At 48.1% G+C, this 18096-nt stretch overlaps 1 protein-coding gene across 1 annotated transcript in view; it reads left to right on the top strand.

Moving 5' to 3' along the window:
* The window catches only part of dusp16 (dual specificity phosphatase 16), a 29434-nt gene that overhangs the window by 7143 nt on the left and 4195 nt on the right, over window positions 1-18096 (top strand). Inside the window, exons 2-4 of the mRNA XM_041873112.2 lie at window positions 8768-8906; window positions 15107-15285; window positions 15372-15655. Coding sequence (XP_041729046.2) covers window positions 8768-8906; window positions 15107-15285; window positions 15372-15655 — 602 coding nt within the window. The remainder of the gene's footprint in view (window positions 1-8767; window positions 8907-15106; window positions 15286-15371; window positions 15656-18096) is intronic.

The raw sequence follows: 18096 nt of genomic DNA, 5'->3' as shown, positions 1-18096 counted from the left end.
GTGTCATATGGGCCCTGGTCAACAGTAGGGCACTACATAGTGTCATATGGGCCCTGGTCAACAGTAGGGCACTACATAGTGTCATATGGGCCCTGGTCAACAGTAGGGCACTACATAGTGTCATATGGGCCCTGGTCAACAGTAGGGCACTACATAGTGTCATATGGGCCCTGGTCAACAGTAGGGCACTACATAGTGTCATATGGGCCCTGGTCAACAGTAGTGCATTCCCTAGTGTCATATGGGCCCTGGTCAACAGTAGGGCACTACATAGTGTCATATGGGCCCTGGTCAACAGTAGGGCACTACATAGTGTCATATGGGCCCTGGTCAACAGTAGGGCACTACATAGTGTCATATGGGCCCTGGTCAACAGTAGGGCACTACATAGTGTCATATGGGCCCTGGTCAACAGTAGGGCACTACATAGTGTCATATGGGCCCTGGTCAACAGTAGGGCACTACATAGTGTCATATGGGCCCTGGTCAACAGTAGGGCACTACATAGTGTCATATGGGCCCTGGTCAACAGTAGGGCACTACATAGTGTCATATGGGCCCTGGTCAACAGTAGGGCACTACATAGTGTCATATGGGCCCTGGTCAACAGTAGGGCACTACATAGTGTCATATGGGCCCTGGTCAACAGTAGGGCACTACATAGTGTCATATGGGCCCTGGTCAACAGTAGGGCACTACATAGTGTCATATGGGCCCTGGTCAACAGTAGGGCACTACATAGTGTCATATGGGCCCTGGTCAACAGTAGGGCACTACATAGTGTCATATGGGCCCTGGTCAACAGTAGGGCACTACATAGTGTCATATGGGCCCTGGTCAACAGTAGTGCATTCCCTAGTGTCATATGGGCCCTGGTCAACAGTAGGGCACTACATAGTGTCATATGGGCCCTGGTCAACAGTAGGGCACTACATAGTGTCATATGGGCCCTGGTCAACAGTAGGGCACTACATAGTGTCATATGGGCCCTGGTCAACAGTAGGGCACTACATAGTGTCATATGGGCCCTGGTCAACAGTAGGGCACTACATAGTGTCATATGGGCCCTGGTCAACAGTAGGGCACTACATAGTGTCATATGGGCCCTGGTCAACAGTAGGGCACTACATAGTGTCATATGGGCCCTGGTCAACAGTAGGGCACTACATAGTGTCATATGGGCCCTGGTCAACAGTAGGGCACTACATAGTGTCATATGGGCCCTGGTCAACAGTAGGGCACTACATAGTGTCATATGGGCCCTGGTCAACAGTAGGGCACTACATAGTGTCATATGGGCCCTGGTCAACAGTAGGGCACTACATAGTGTCATATGGGCCCTGGTCAACAGTAGGGCACTACATAGTGTCATATGGGCCCTGGTCAACAGTAGTGCATTCCCTAGTGTCATATGGGCCCTGGTCAACAGTAGGGCACTACATAGTGTCATATGGGCCCTGGTCAACAGTAGGGCACTACATAGTGTCATATGGGCCCTGGTCAACAGTAGGGCACTACATAGTGTCATATGGGCCCTGGTCAACAGTAGTGCATTCCCTAGTGTCATATGGGCCCTGGTCAACAGTAGGGCACTACATAGTGTCATATGGGCCCTGGTCAACAGTAGGGCACTACATAGTGTCATATGGGCCCTGGTCAACAGTAGGGCACTACATAGTGTCATATGGGCCCTGGTCAACAGTAGGGCACTACATAGTGTCATATGGGCCCTGGTCAACAGTAGGGCACTACATAGTGTCATATGGGCCCTGGTCAACAGTAGGGCACTACATAGTGTCATATGGGCCCTGGTCAGCAGTAGGGCACTACATAGTGTCATATGGGCCCTGGTCAACAGTAGGGCACTACATAGTGTCATATGGGCCCTGGTCAACAGTAGGGCATTCCCTAGTGTCTTATGGGCCCTGGTCAACAGTAGGGCACTACATAGTGTCATATGGGCCCTGGTCAACAGTAGGGCACTACATAGTGTCATATGGGCCCTGGTCAACAGTAGGGCACTACATAGTGTCATATGGGCCCTGGTCAACAGTAGGGCACTACATAGTGTCATATGGGCCCTGGTCAACAGTAGGGCACTACATAGTGTCATATGGGCCCTGGTCAACAGTAGGGCACTACATAGTGTCATATGGGCCCTGGTCAACAGTAGGGCACTACATAGTGTCATATGGGCCCTGGTCAACAGTAGGGCACTACATAGTGTCATATGGGCCCTGGTCAACAGTAGTGCATTCCCTAGTGTCATATGGGCCCTGGTCAACAGTAGGGCACTACATAGTGTCATATGGGCCCTGGTCAACAGTAGGGCACTACATAGTGTCATATGGGCCCTGGTCAACAGTAGGGCACTACATAGTGTCATATGGGCCCTGGTCAACAGTAGGGCACTACATAGTGTCATATGGGCCCTGGTCAACAGTAGGGCACTACATAGTGTCATATGGGCCCTGGTCAACAGTAGGGCACTACATAGTGTCATATGGGTCCTGGTCAACAGTAGTGCATTCCCTAGTGTCATATGGGCCCTGGTCAACAGTAGGGCACTACATAGTGTCATATGGGCCCTGGTCAACAGTAGGGCACTACATAGTGTCATATGGGCCCTGGTCAACAGTAGGGCACTACATAGTGTCATATGGGCCCTGGTCAACAGTAGGGCACTACATAGTGTCATATGGGCCCTGGTCAACAGTAGTGCATTCCCTAGTGTCATATGGGCCCTGGTCAACAGTAGGGCACTACATAGTGTCATATGGGCCCTGGTCAACAGTAGGGCACTACATAGTGTCATATGGGCCCTGGTCAACAGTAGGGCACTACATAGTGTCATATGGGCCCTGGTCAACAGTAGGGCACTACATAGTGTCATATGGGCCCTGGTCAACAGTAGGGCACTACATAGTGTCATATGGGCCCTGGTCAACAGTAGGGCACTACATAGTGTCATATGGGCCCTGGTCAGCAGTAGGGCACTACATAGTGTCATATGGGCCCTGGTCAACAGTAGGGCACTACATAGTGTCATATGGGCCCTGGTCAACAGTAGGGCATTCCCTAGTGTCATATGGGCCCTGGTCAACAGTAGGGCACTACATAGTGTCATATGGGCCCTGGTCAACAGTAGGGCACTACATAGTGTCATATGGGCCCTGGTCAACAGTAGGGCACTACATAGTGTCATATGGGCCCTGGTCAACAGTAGGGCACTACATAGTGTCATATGGGCCCTGGTCAACAGTAGGGCACTACATAGTGTCATATGGGCCCTGGTCAACAGTAGGGCACTACATAGTGTCATATGGGCCCTGGTCAACAGTAGGGCACTACATAGTGTCATATGGGCCCTGGTCAACAGTAGGGCACTACATAGTGTCATATGGGCCCTGGTCAACAGTAGTGCATTCCCTAGTGTCATATGGGCCCTGGTCAACAGTAGGGCACTACATAGTGTCATATGGGCCCTGGTCAACAGTAGGGCACTACATAGTGTCATATGGGCCCTGGTCAACAGTAGGGCACTACATAGTGTCATATGGGCCCTGGTCAGCAGTAGGGCACTACATAGTGTCATATGGGCCCTGGTCAACAGTAGGGCACTACATAGTGTCATATGGGCCCTGGTCAACAGTAGGGCACTACATAGTGTCATATGGGCCCTGGTCAGCAGTAGGGCACTACATAGTGTCAAATGGGCCCTGGTCAGCAGTAGGGCACTACATAGTGTCATATGGGCCCTGGTCAGCAGTAGGGCACTACATAGTGTCATATGGGCCCTGGTCAACAGTAGGGCACTACATAGGGGATAGGGTTCCAAACGGCACCCTATTCCCTAGTGTCATATGGGCCCTGGTCAACAGTAGGGCACTACATAGTGTCATATGGGCCCTGGTCAACAGTAGGGCACTACATAGTGTCATATGGGCCCTGGTCAACAGTAGGGCACTACATAGTGTCATATGGGCCCTGGTCAACAGTAGGGCACTACATAGTGTCATATGGGCCCTGGTCAACAGTAGGGCACTACATAGTGTCATATGGGCCCTGGTCAACAGTAGGGCACTACATAGTGTCATATGGGCCCTGGTCAACAGTAGGGCACTACATAGTGTCATATGGGCCCTGGTCAACAGTAGGGCACTACATAGTGTCATATGGGCCCTGGTCAACAGTAGGGCACTACATAGTGTCATATGGGCCCTGGTCAACAGTAGGGCACTACATAGTGTCATATGGGCCCTGGTCAACAGTAGGGCACTACATAGTGTCATATGGGCCCTGGTCAACAGTAGGGCACTACATAGTGTCATATGGGCCCTGGTCAACAGTAGGGCACTACATAGTGTCATATGGGCCCTGGTCAACAGTAGGGCACTACATAGTGTCATATGGGCCCTGGTCAACAGTAGGGCACTACATAGTGTCATATGGGCCCTGGTCAGCAGTAGGGCACTACATAGTGTCAAATGGGCCCTGGTCAGCAGTAGGGCACTACATAGTGTCATATGGGCCCTGGTCAGCAGTAGGGCACTACATAGTGTCATATGGGCCCTGGTCAACAGTAGGGCACTACATAGGGGATAGGGTTCCAAACGGCACCCTATTCCCTAGTGTCATATGGGCCCTGGTCAACAGTAGGGCACTACATAGTGTCATATGGGCCCTGGTCAACAGTAGGGCACTACATAGTGTCATATGGGCCCTGGTCAACAGTAGGGCACTACATAGTGTCATATGGGCCCTGGTCAACAGTAGGGCACTACATAGTGTCATATGGGTCCTGGTCAACAGTAGGGCACTACATAGTGTCATATGGGCCCTGGTCAACAGTAGGGCACTACATAGTGTCATATGGGCCCTGGTCAACAGTAGGGCACTACATAGTGTCATATGGGCCCTGGTCAACAGTAGGGCACTACATAGTGTCATATGGGCCCTGGTCAACAGTAGGGCACTACATAGGGGATAGGGTTCCGTTTAGGACCCAGACATGATGATTGGTTATACAGTGAGGGGAAAAAGTATTTGATCCCCTGCTGATTTTGTACGTTTGCAAAGACATGATCAGTGTATAATTTTAATGGTAGGTTTATTTGAACAGTGGGAGACAGAATAACAACAACAAAATCAAAAGAAACGCATGTCAAAAATGTTATCAATTGATTTGCATTTTAATGAGGGAAATAAGTATTTGACCCCTCTGCAAAACATGACTTAGTACTTGGTGGCAAAACCCTTGTTGGCAATCACAGAGGTCAGACGTTTCTTGTAGTTGGCCACCAGGTTTGCACACATCTCAGGAGGGATTTTGTCCCACTCCTCTTTGCAGATCTTCTCCAAGTCATTAAGGTTTTGAGGCTGACGTTTGGCAACTCGAACCTTCAGCTCCCTCCACAGATTTTCTATGGGATTAAGGTCTGGAGACTGACTAGGCCACTCCAGGACCTTAATGTGCTTCTTCTTGAGCCACTCCTTTGTTGCCTTGGCCGTGTGTTTTGGGTCATTGTCATGCTGGAATACCCATCCGCGACACATTTTCAATGCCCAGGCTGAGGGAAGGAGGTTCTCACCCAAGATTTTACGGTACATGGCCCCGTCCATCGTCCCTTTGATGCAGTGAAGTTGTCCTGTACCCTTAGCAGAAAAACACCCACAAAGCATAATGTTTCCACCTCCATGTTTGACGGTGGGGATGGTGTTCTTGGGGTCATAGGCAGCATTCTTCCTCCTCCAAACACGGTGAGTTGAGTTGATGCAAAGAGCTCAATTTTGGTCTCATCTGACCACAACACTTGCACCCAGTTCTCCTCTGAATCATTTAGATGTTCATTGGCAAACTTCAGACGGGCCTGTATATGTGCTTTCTTGAGCAGGGGGACCTTGCGGGCGCTGCAGGATTTCAGTCCTTCACGGCGTAGTGTGTTGCCAATTGTTTTCTTGGTGACTATGGTCCCAGCTGCCTTGAGATCATTGACAAGATCCTCCCGTGTAGTTCTGGGCTGATTCCTCACCGTTCTCATGATCATTGCAACTCCACGAGGTGAGATCTTGCATGGAGCCCCAGGCCGAGGGAGATTGACAGTTCTTTTGTGTTTCTTCCATTTGCGAATAATCGCACCAACTGTTGTCACCTTCTCACCAAGCTGCTTGGCGATGGTCTTGTAGCCCATTCCAGCCTTGTGTAGGTCTACAATCTTGTCCCTGACATCCTTGGAGAGCTCTTTGGTCTTGGCCATGGTGGAGAGTTTGGAATCTGATTGATTGATTGCTTCTGTGGACGGGTGTCTTTTATACAGGTAACAAGCTGAGATTTGGAGCACTCCCTTTAAGAGTGTGCTCCAAATCTCAGCTCGTTACCTGTATAAAAGACACCTGGGAGCCAGAAACCTTTCTGATTGAGAGGGGGTCAAAAACGTATTTCCCTCATGAAAATGCAAAACTGGCTCTGGAGCAGCTCATTGATACACTGCAGGGTTTTGTAATTGTTGCGTCCCAAATGGCATACTATTCCCTACATAGTGCACTGCCTTTGACCAGGTCGCGTAGGGATCTGGTCAACAATAGTGCACTATATAGGGAATAGGGTGCCATTCTCTGGTCTAAAGTAGTGCACTATATAGGGAATAGGGTGCCATTCTCTGGTCTAAAGTAGTGCACTATATAGGGAATAGGGTGCCATTCTCTGGTCTAAAGTAGTGCACTACATAGGGAATAGGGTGCCATTCTCTGGTCTAAAGTAGTGCACTATATAGGGAATAGGGTGTCATTCTCTGGTCTAAAGTAGTGCACTATATAGGGAATAGGCTGCCATTCTCTGGTCTAAAGTAGTGCACTATATAGGGAATAGGGTGCCATTCTCTGGTCTAAAGTAGTGCACTATATAGGGAATAGGCTGCCATTCTCTGGTCTAAAGTAGTGCACTATATAGGGAATAGGGTGCCATTCTCTGGTCTAAAGTAGTGCACTATATAGGGAATAGGGTGCCATTCTCTGGTCTAAAGTAGTGCACTATATAGGGAATAGGGTGCCATTCTCTAGTCTAAAGTAGTGCACTATATAGGGAATAGGGTGCCATTCTCTGGTCTAAAGTAGTGCACTATATAGGGAATAGGGTGCCATTCTCTGGTCTAAAGTAGTGCACTATATAGGGAATAGGGTGCCATTCTCTGGTCTAAAGTAGTGCACTATATAGGGAATAGGGTGCCATTCTCTGGTCTAAAGTAGTGCACTATATAGGGAATAGGGTGCCGTTTAGGACATCCATAGTGATGTCACTGGGCAGAAAATGGGAGACGTGTGTGTGTGTGTGTGTGTGTGTGTGTGTGTGTGTGTGTGTGTGTGTGTGTGTGTGTGTGTGTGTGTGTGTGTGTGTGTGTGTGTGTGTGTGTGTGTGTGTGTGAAAGTCAGCCAGTAAAATACTACTTGAGTAAAAGTCTAAAAGTATTTGGTTTTAAATATACTTAAGTATCAAAAGTAAATGTAATTGCTAAAAAAATACTTAAGTATCAAAAGTAAAAGTATAAATCATTTAAAATTCCTATTATTTAGCAAAGCAGACGGCACCATGTTCTTGTTTTTAAAAATGTTTGGATATCCAGGGGCACGCTCCAACACTCAGACATTATTTACCAAAGATGCATGTGTGTTTAGTGAGTCCGCCAGATCAGAGGCAGTAGGGATGACCAGGGATGTTCTCTTGATAAATGTGTGAATTGGACCATTTTCCTGTCCTACTATGCATTCAAAATGTAACCAGTACTTTTGGTTGTCAGGGAAAATGTATGGAGTAAAAAGTACAATATTTTCTTTAGGAATGTAGTGAAGTAAAAGTTGTCAAAAATATAAATAGTAAAGTAAAGTGCAGATACCCCAAAAACTACTGAAGTAGTACTTTAAAGTAGTACTTTAAAGTATTTTAACTCTTCCTCTCTCTCTGAGTGTTTCTGGTAACTCTTCCTCTCTCTCTGAATGTTTCTGGTAACTCTTCCTCTCTCTCTGAATGTTTCTGGTAACTCTTCCTCTCTCTCTGGATGTTTCTGGTAACTCCTCTTCCTCTCTCTCTGAATGTTTCTGGTAACTCTTCCTCTCTCTCTGAATGTTTCTGGTAACTCTTCCTCTCTCTCTGAATGTTTCTGGTAACTCCTCTTCCTCTCTCTCTGAATGTTTCTGGTAACTCTTCCTCTCTCTCTGGATGTTTCTGGTAACTCTTCCTCTCTCTCTCTGAGTGTTTCTGGTAACTCTTCCTCTCTCTCTGAATGTTTCTGGTAACTCTTCCTCTCTCTCTGGATGTTTCTGGTAACTCTTCCTCTCTCTCTCTGAGTGTTTCTGGTAACTCCTCTTCCTCTCTCTCTCTGAGTGTTTCTGGTAACTCTTCCTCTCTCTCTGGATGTTTCTGGTAACTCTTCCTCTCTCTCTGAGTGTTTCTGGTAACTCTTCCTCTCTCTCTCTCTGAGTGTTTCTGGTAACTCTTCCTCTCTCTCTCTCTGAGTGTTTCTGGTAACTCTTCCTCTCTCTCTCTGAGTGTTTCTGGTAACTCTTCCTCTCTCTCTGGATGTTTCTGGTAACTCTTCCTCTCTCTCTCTGAGTGTTTCTGTTAACTCCTCTTCCTCTCTCTCTCTCTGAGTGTTTCTGGTAACTCTTCCTCTCTCTCTGAATGTTTCTGTTAACTCCTCTTCCTCTCTCTGAGTGTTTCTGTTAACTCCTCTTCCTCCTCTCCCTCTCCTTTTCCTCTCTCTTCTTCTCCTAGTTGGAGCTAGTGGGCAGTCAGGAGGTGGTGGTGTACGACCAGAGTTCATCTGACCCCTTGACCCTTCCCTCGGAGGCCTTCCTCACCGTCCTATTGGCCAAGCTGGAGAGGAGCTTCCCGTCCGTACACCTGCTCTCAGGTTAGACACACCCACTCAGCCCCTCATCCTCCTCACCTCTCTCTCTCTCCCCTCCCTCTCTTTCCCTCCCTCCCTCCCCACCTCTCTCTCTCTCCCCTCCCTCTCTTTCCCTCCCTCCCTCCCCACCTCTCTCTCTCCCCTCCCTCCCTCTCTCTCTCTCTCTCTCTCTCTCTCTCTCTCTCTCTCTCTCTCTCTCTCTCTCTCTCTCTCTCTCTCTCCCCCTCTCTCTCTCCCCTCTCTCTCCCCCCTCTCTCTCTCTCTCTCCCCTCTCTCTCTCCCCTCCTCCCTCCCTCTCCCTCTCCCTGTTAGAACTAGGCTGATGACATACTGAACATTCAGCTGCTTTCCTTCATCCTTTCACAGCATCACTCACACTTACTCATTCACTCATTCATCACTGGCCAGAGAGGTGGTGATAGGACAGCTAGCTGAAAATGGCTGCCAATCTCCCTCCCTCCCTCCCTCCCTCCCTCCCTCCCTCCCTCCCTCACCGCCTCACTCCCCTCCCTCCCTCCCTCACCCCCCTCCCTCCCTACCTCCCTCCCCACCCCTCTCTCTCCCCTCCCTCCCTCTCTCCCCTCCCTCCCTCACCGCCTCTCTCCCCTCCCTCCCTCCCTCCCTCCCTCCCTCCCTCCCTCCCTCCCTCCCTCCCTCCCCACCCCTCTCTCTCCCCTTCCTCCCTCCCTCCCTCCCTCCCCACCCCTCTCTCCCCTCCCTCTCTCTCTCTCTCTCTCTCTCTCTCCCCTCCCTCCCTCTCTCTCCCCTCCCTCCCTCTCTCTCCCTCTCTCTCCTCTCTCTCTCCCTCCCTCCCTCCCTCCCTCCTCCCTCCCTCCCTCCCTCCCTCCCTCCCTCCCTCCCTCCCTCACCGCCTCTCTCTCCCCTCCCTCCCTCTCTCTCCCTCTCTCTCTCCTCTCCCTCCCTTCCTCTCTCTCCCCTCCCTCCCTCTCTCCCCTCCCTCCCTCCCTCCCTCCCTCACCGCCTCTCTCTCCCCTCCCTCCATCCCTCCTCTCTCATCAACTAGCAGAACCAGGCTGGTGACGTACCCTTTTTCCATCCTTTCACAATGTCTCTGACACTTAGTCATTCACTCATTTACCGCTCCTCTTCATCAACCTTCTCCACATAGGGTTCAACAGTGAGGTCACTGAGAGCTAGCTGCTGGTGGTAGGACAGCTAACTGAAAATGACTGCCAAACCCCTTCAGTCATTCAGCTACTAGATGGTTTAAATGAGGACGTGAATGGGTTAAATGAACGTGTATACACCAGATAAGTTGTCCAAGGCTCTCAGCTTTATTCTGGACTGCTGTCAGACCCAAAGAGAGTCCCAGATGACCTTTAGTAAACTAAACCTAAAGTAAAAGAGATCCTCTTTCTGTGGTTGCAGTCTCATTGTCTCAAACGGCAGTTAGGAGGCAGTTTTAGTTTCTGATACGGTTCCTGTTTCTATGATGATGTCATCAGGATGGAACTTCCCTTCAAATTAAGAGCACTTGTAACATTAGACTTTATCAGACATCAGGTTATGACATCACATCAGACATTATAACTCTCCCTGGAGAGGAAGTGGATTCTTCTGCTGTTGGCTCTCTGACCTGACAAACAATACAGTCAAATGGCACTGAATCTAACTACAGTGCAGTGTGGACATTGTCCAGCAGCTTGACGGTTCATACAGTGCAGTGTGGACATTGTCCAGCAGCTTGACGGTTCATACAGTGCAGTGTGGACATTGTCCAGCAGCTTGACGGTTCATACAGTGCAGTGTGGACATTGTCCAGCAGCTTGACGGTTCATACAGTGCAGTGTGGACATTGTCCAGCAGCTTGACGGTTCATACAGTGCAGTGTGGACATTGTCCAGCAGCTTGACGGTTCATACAGTGCAGTGTGGACATTGTCCAGCAGCTTGACGGTTCATACAGTGCAGTGTGGACATTGTCCAGCAGCTTGACGGTTCATACAGTGCAGTGTGGACATTGTCCAGCAGCTTGACGGTTCATACAGTGCAGTGTGGACATTGTCCAGCAGCTTGACGGTTCATACAGTGCAGTGTGGACATTGTCCAGCAGCTTGACGGTTCATACAGTGCAGTGTGGACATTGTCCAGCAGCTTGACGGTTCATACAGTGCAGTGTGGACATTGTCCAGCAGCTTGACGGTTCATACAGTGCAGTGTGGACATTGTCCAGCAGCTTGACGGTTCATACAGTGCAGTGTGGACATTGTCCAGCAGCTTGACGGTTCATATGGGGAAGTGACTGTGTTGATATGAGACTGATCAAACTTCCACTGTGTCACTCAAACCACTAAGCTTCCACATCCAGTAGAGTTTCTGTTAATTTCCCACAGAGGAAGGTTCCTAAGCCTGGATACAATACACAGCTGGACGTCCATCCTGTATGTTATCAATCAGATGTGTTCCATCAGTATTGTTGTAATGTGAGTTAGGAGGAGAGAGGAGGAGAGAGGAGGAGAGGAGGAAGAGAGGAGGAAGAGAGGAGAAGAGGAGGAGAGGAGGAGAGAGGAGGAGAGCGGTGGGGAGAGGAGGAGGAGAGAGGAGGAGAGCGGTGGGGAGAGGAGGGGAGCGGTGGGGAGAGGAGGAGAGAGGAGAGAGAGGAGGAGAGAAGAGGAGATCAGGAGGAGAGAGGAGGAGATCAGGAGGAGAGAGGAGGAGAGCGGTGGGGAGAGGAGGAGAGAGAGGAGGAATCAGGAGGAGGAGAGAGTAGAGAGGAGGAATGAGAGGAGGAGAGAGGAGGAGAGCGGAGGAGATCAGGAGGAGAGAGGAGGAGAGAGGAGGAGGAGAGAGGAGCAGAGCGGTGGGGAGAGGAGGAGAGAGGAGGAGATCAGGAGGAGAGAGGAGGAGAGTGGAGGAGGAGATCAGGAGGAGAGAGGAGGAGAGAGGAGGAGAACGGTGGGGAGAGGAGGAGGAGAGAGGAGGAGAGAGGAGGAGAGCGGTGGGGAGAGGAGGGGAGCGGTGGGGAGAGGAGGAGAGAGGAGAGAGAGGAGGAGAGAAGAGGAGATCAGGAGGAGAGAGGAGGAGATCAGGAGGAGAGAGGAGGAGAGCGGTGGGGAGAGGAGGAGAGAGAGGAGGAATCAGGAGGAGGAGAGAGTAGAGAGGAGGAATGAGAGGAGGAGAGAGGAGGAGAGCGGAGGAGATCAGGAGGAGAGAGGAGGAGAGAGGAGGAGGAGAGAGGAGCAGAGCGGTGGGGAGAGGAGGAGAGAGGAGGAGATCAGGAGGAGAGAGGAGGAGAGTGGAGGAGGAGATCAGGAGGAGAGAGGAGGAGAGAGGAGGAGAACGGTGGGGAGAGGAGGAGAGAGGAGGAGAGCGGTGGGAGGAGGAGAGAGGAGGAGAGAGGAGGAGAGATATGAGGACAGATGCATCATGTGGTTGTATATTGCTGTATCATTTTCTCTGAGCTTTAAGAACATTTCCTCATGAAGTCCTCCTGGTCTGAGTCCTAAATGACACCCTATTCCCTATATAGCCCATGGGGCTCTGTTCAAAAGTAGTGCACTTACTATGCAGGGAATGGGCTGCCATTTGGGACGTAGCCATGGACGAACAGATCTGGAGAGGCTGGAGAGCCACGGGTACACGGGTTGCCAAGCAACTAGGACTGAGCTGGTCTGAGGGTCGGCCGGTGCAGGTGGCTGGAGTGTGTGTGTGTGTGTGTGTGTGTGTGTGTGTGTGTGTGTGTGTGTGTGTGTGTGTGTGTGTGTGTGTGTGTGTGTGTGTGTGTGTGTGTGTGTGTGTGTGTGTGTGTGTGTGTGTGTGTGTGTGTGTGTGTGTGTGTGTGTGTGTGCCGGTGGGTGCAGAAGGCAGTGTATTAGTATTGTGTAATGAACTCAGCAGTTTGGTCCTCTATGAACACTACTAGATAATAATGTAGAACACCCAACCATTCAGTTTGGCTGCTGTTGCTAGGCAGGTTTATTGTACAATATCAGAGCCTGCTTGTATTTCCTTATGATGGTGCAAGTCTTCTGTCTTAGAAAATAGTTTGTTACTAAAGGCCTTTTATTCACCAACTATGTTGCGGTCTTTTCGTCCGAATTCCGAAAAAATACAGATTATGATTTTGATGCATTTAACATTCACACCAACTGTCTCTAAAACAGTAACCTCTAGTATGATCTCTAAAACAGTAACCTCTAGTATGATCTCTAATACAGTAACCTCTAGTATGATCTCTAATACAGTAACCTCTAGTATGATCTCTAATACAGTAACCTCTAGTGTGATCTCTAATACAGTAACCTCTAGTATGATCTCTAATACAGTAACCTCTAGTATGATCTCTAATACAGTAACCTCTAGTGTGATCTCTAATACAGTAACCTCTAGTATGATCTCTAATACAGTAACCTCTAGTATGATCTCTAATACAGTAACCTCTAGTATGATCTCTAATACAGTAACCTCTAGTATGATCTCTAATACAGTAACCTCTAGTATGATCTCTAATACAGTAACCTCTAGTGTGATCTCTAATACAGTAACCTCTAGTATGATCTCTAATACAGTAACCTCTAGTGTGATCTCTAATACAGTAACCTCTAGTGTGATCTCTAATACAGTAACCTCTAGTATGATCTCTAATACAGTAACCTCTAGTATGATCTATAATACAGTAACCTCTAGTATGATCTCTAATACAGTAACCTCTAGTGTGATCTCTAATACAGTAACCTCTAGTATGATCTCTAATACAGTAACCTCTAGTATGATCTCTAATACAGTAACCTCTAGTATGATCTCTAATACAGTAACCTCTAGTGTGATCTCTAATACAGTAACCTCTAGTATGATCTCTAATACAGTAACCTCTAGTATGATCTCTAATACAGTAACCTCTAGTATGATCTCTAATACAGTAACCTCTAGTGTGATCTCTAATACAGTAACCTCTAGTATGATCTCTAATACAGTAACCTCTAGTATGATCTATAATACAGTAACCTCTAGTATGATCTCTAATACAGTAACCTCTAGTGTGATCTCTAATACAGTAACCTCTAGTATGATCTCTAATACAGTAACCTCTAGTATGATCTCTAATACAGTAACCTCTAGTATGATCTATAATACAGTAACCTCTAGTATGATCTCTAATACAGTAACCTCTAGTATGATCTCTAATACAGTAACCTCTAGTATGATCTCTAATACAGTAACCTCTAGTATGATCTCTAATACAGTAACCTCTAGTATGATCTCTAATACAGTAACCTCTAGTATGATCTCTAATACAGTAACCTCTAGTATGATCTCTAATACAGTAACCTCTAGTATGATCTCTAATACAGTAACCTCTAGTATGATCTCTAATACAGTAACCTCTAGTATGATCTCTAATACAGTAACCTCTAGTATGATCTCTAATACAGTAACCTCTAGTATGATCTCTAATACAGTAACCTCTAGTGTGATCTCTAATACAGTAACCTCTAGTATGATCTCTAATACAGTAACCTCTAGTATGATCTCTAATACAGTAACCTCTAGTGTGATCTCTAATACAGTAACCTCTAGTATGATCTCTAATACAGTAACCTCTAGTATGATCTCTAATACAGTAACCTCTAGTATGATCTCTAATACAGTAACCTCTAGTGTGATCTCTAATACAGTAACCTCTAGTATGATCTCTAATACAGTAACCTCTAGTGTGATCTCTAATACAGTAACCTCTAGTGTGATCTCTAATACAGTAACCTCTAGTATGATCTCTAATACAGTAACCTCTAGTATGATCTCTAATACAGTAACCTCTAGAATGATCTCTAATACAGTAACTTCTAGTATCTCTAAAACAGTAACCTCTAGAATGATCTCTAATACAGTAACCTCTAGTATGATCTCTAAAACAGTAACCTCTAGTATGATCTCTAATACAGTAACCTCTAGTGTGATCTCTAATACAGTAACCTCTAGTATGATCTCTTAATACAGTAACCTCTAGTATGATCTCTAATACAGTAACCTCTAGTATGATCTCTAATACAGTAACCTCTAATGTGATCTCTAATACAGTAACCTCTAGTATGATCTCTAATACAGTAACCTCTAGTATGATCTCTAATACAGTAACCTCTAGTGTGATCTCTAATACAGTAACCTCTAGTGTGATCTCTAATACAGTAACCTCTTTTTATTCCTGTATTTGATTCAGATGTTTCTGTGTGTGTGTGTCTTCAGGTGGTTTCTCAGAGTTTTCCCAGCAGTTTCCAGGTCTGTGTGAAGGTAAGGCTCTTCTTGGTACTTCCTGCCTGGTGCCCTCCTGCCTCTCTCAGCCCTGCCTGCCCCTCAACACCTCTGGCCCAACACGCATCCTGCCCCACCTCTACCTGGGCTGTCAGAGAGACGTACTCAACAAGGTATGAAGTAGATTATAGTATAACTAGTTTATATATTAGTATATGTAATAGCATTCTAACCAGCTGTATTCCTCCCTCCTCTACAGGATATGATGCAACAGAATGATATTGCGTACGTCCTGAATGCCAGTAACACTTGTCCCAAACCAGACTACATCCCTGAGTCTCACTTCCTGCGAGTTCCTGTCAATGACAGCTTCTGTGAGAAGATCCTCCCCTGGTTGGACAGATCTGTGGAGTTCATAGAGAAGGCCAAAGCGTCCAACTCCTGTGTGCTGGTCCACTGTCTGGCTGGCATCTCCCGCTCAGCAACCATCGCTGTCGCTTACATCATGAAGAGGATGGACATGTCACTAGACGAAGCTTACAGGTGAGATGATTAAACCCAGTAGGACTACAATAAGGACTTACAGGTGAGATGAATCAACCCAGTAGGACTACAATAAGGACTTACAGGTGAGATGAATCAACCCAGTAGGACTACAATAAGGACTTACAGGTGAGATGAATCAACCCAGTAGGACTACAATAAGGACTTACAGGTGAGATGAATCAACCCAGTAGGACTACAATAAGGACTTACAGGTGAGATGAATCAACCCTGTAGGACTACAATAAGGACTTACATGTGAGATGAATAAACCCAGTAGGACTACAATAAGGACTTACAGGTGAGATGAATAAACCCAGTAGGACTACAATAAGGACTTACAGGTGAGATGAATCAACCCAGTAGGACTACAATAAGGACTTACAGGTGAGATGAATCAACCCAGTAGGACTACAATAAGGACTTACAGGTGAGATGAATCAACCCAGTAGGACTACAATAAGGACTTACAGGTGAGATGAATAAACCCAGTAGGACTACAATAAGGACTTACAGGTGAGATGAATCAACCCAGTAGGACTACAATAAGGACTTACAGGTGAGATGAATAAACCTAGTAGGACTACAATAAGGACTTACAGGTGAGATGAATCAACCCAGTAGGACTACAATAAGGACTTACAGGTGAGATGAATCAACCCAGTAGGACTACAATAAGGACTTACAGGTGAGATGAATCAACCCAGTAGGACTACAATAAGGACTTACAGGTGAGATGAATAAACCCAGTAGGACTACAATAAGGCAAACCTTCTGTTATGTACCCCACTGCATGTACAAGTCATCTTCCTGTTTATGGACTTGACCACTAAGCAACCACCCCCTCCAGTTTCTCCGTAACTAAGAGGATACCCCCTCTATAGGTCCTGATGCCCAGTCTTCCTGTCTGTCTTAATGAACCCCGGCCTCACATGACCCCTGATTAAACAACCCTGTGTGTCACATGACCCCATGAAATGCTCAGCTTGTCCTCCTGAATGAACACAGTGCACTGTGAGGGGCTCTGTCCTCCTGAATGAACACAGTGCACTGTGAGAGGGTCTGTCCTCCTGAATGAACACAGTGCACTGTGAGGGGCTCTGTCCTCCTGAATGAACACAGTGCACTGTGAGGGGCTCTGTCCTCTTGAATGAACACAGTGCACTGTGAGGGGCTCTGTCCTCCTGAATGAACACAGTGCACTGTGAGGGGCTCTGTCCTCCTGAATGAACACAGTGCACTGTGAGGGGCTCTGTCCTCCTGAATGAACACAGTGCACTGTGAGGGGCTCTATCCTCCTGAATGAACACAGTGCACTGTGAGGAGCTCTGTCCTCCTGAATGAACACAGTGCACTGTGAGGGGCTCTGTCCTCCTGAATGAACACAGTGCACTGTGAGGGGCTCTGTCCTCCTGAATGAACACAGTGCACTGTGAGGGGCTCTGTCCTCCTGAATGAACACAGTGCACTGTGAGGGGCTATGTCCTCCTGAATGAACACAGTGCACTGTGAGGGGCTCTGTCCTCCTGAATGAACACAGTGCACTGTGAGGGGCTCTGTCCTCCTGAATGAACACAGTGCACTGTGAGGGGCTCTGTCCTCCTGAATGAACACAGTGCACTGTGAGGGGCTCTGTCCTCCTGAATGAACACAGTGCACTGTGAGGAGCTCTGTCCTCCTGAATGAACACAGTGCACTGTGAGGGGCTCTGTCCTCCTGAATGAACACAGTGCACTGTGAGGGGCTCTGTCCTCCTGAATGAACACAGTGCACTGTGAGGGGCTCTGTCCTCCTGAATGAACACAGTGCACTGTGAGGGGCTCTGTCCTCCTGAATGAACACAGTGCACTGTGAGGGGCTCTGTCCTCCTGAATGAACACAGTGCACTGTGAGGGGCTCTGTCCTCCTGAATGAACACAGTGCACTGTGAGGGGCTCTGTCCTCCTGAATGAACACAGTGCACTGTGAGGGGCTCTGTCCTCCTGAATGAACACAGTGCACTGTGAGGGGCTCTGTCCTCCTGAATGAACACAGTGCACTGTGAGGGGCTCTGTCCTCCTGAATGAACACAGTGCACTGTGAGGGGCTCTGTCCTCCTGAATGAACACAGTGCACTGTGAGGGGCTCTGTCCTCCTGAATGAACACAGTGCACTGTGAGGGGCTCTGTCCTCCTGAATGAACACAGTGCACTGTGAGGGGGTCTGTCCTCCTGAATGAACACAGTGCACTGTGAGGGGGTCTGTCCTCCTGAATGAACACAGTGCACTGTGAGGGGCTCTGTTCTCCTGAATGAACACAGTGCACTGTGAGGGGCTCTGTCCTCCTGAATGAACACAGTGCACTGTGAGGGGCTCTGTCCTCCTGAATGAACACAGTGCACTGTGAGGGGCTCTGTCCTCCTGAATGAACACAGTGCACTGTGAGGGGCTCTGTCCTCCTG

This window comes from Coregonus clupeaformis, unplaced genomic scaffold (assembly GCF_020615455.1).
Source record: "Coregonus clupeaformis isolate EN_2021a unplaced genomic scaffold, ASM2061545v1 scaf1022, whole genome shotgun sequence".
Classification (NCBI taxonomy): domain Eukaryota; kingdom Metazoa; phylum Chordata; class Actinopteri; order Salmoniformes; family Salmonidae; genus Coregonus; species Coregonus clupeaformis.
Note: the sequence above shows the minus strand (reverse complement) of the source record. Positions and strands in the feature narration are given on the sequence as shown.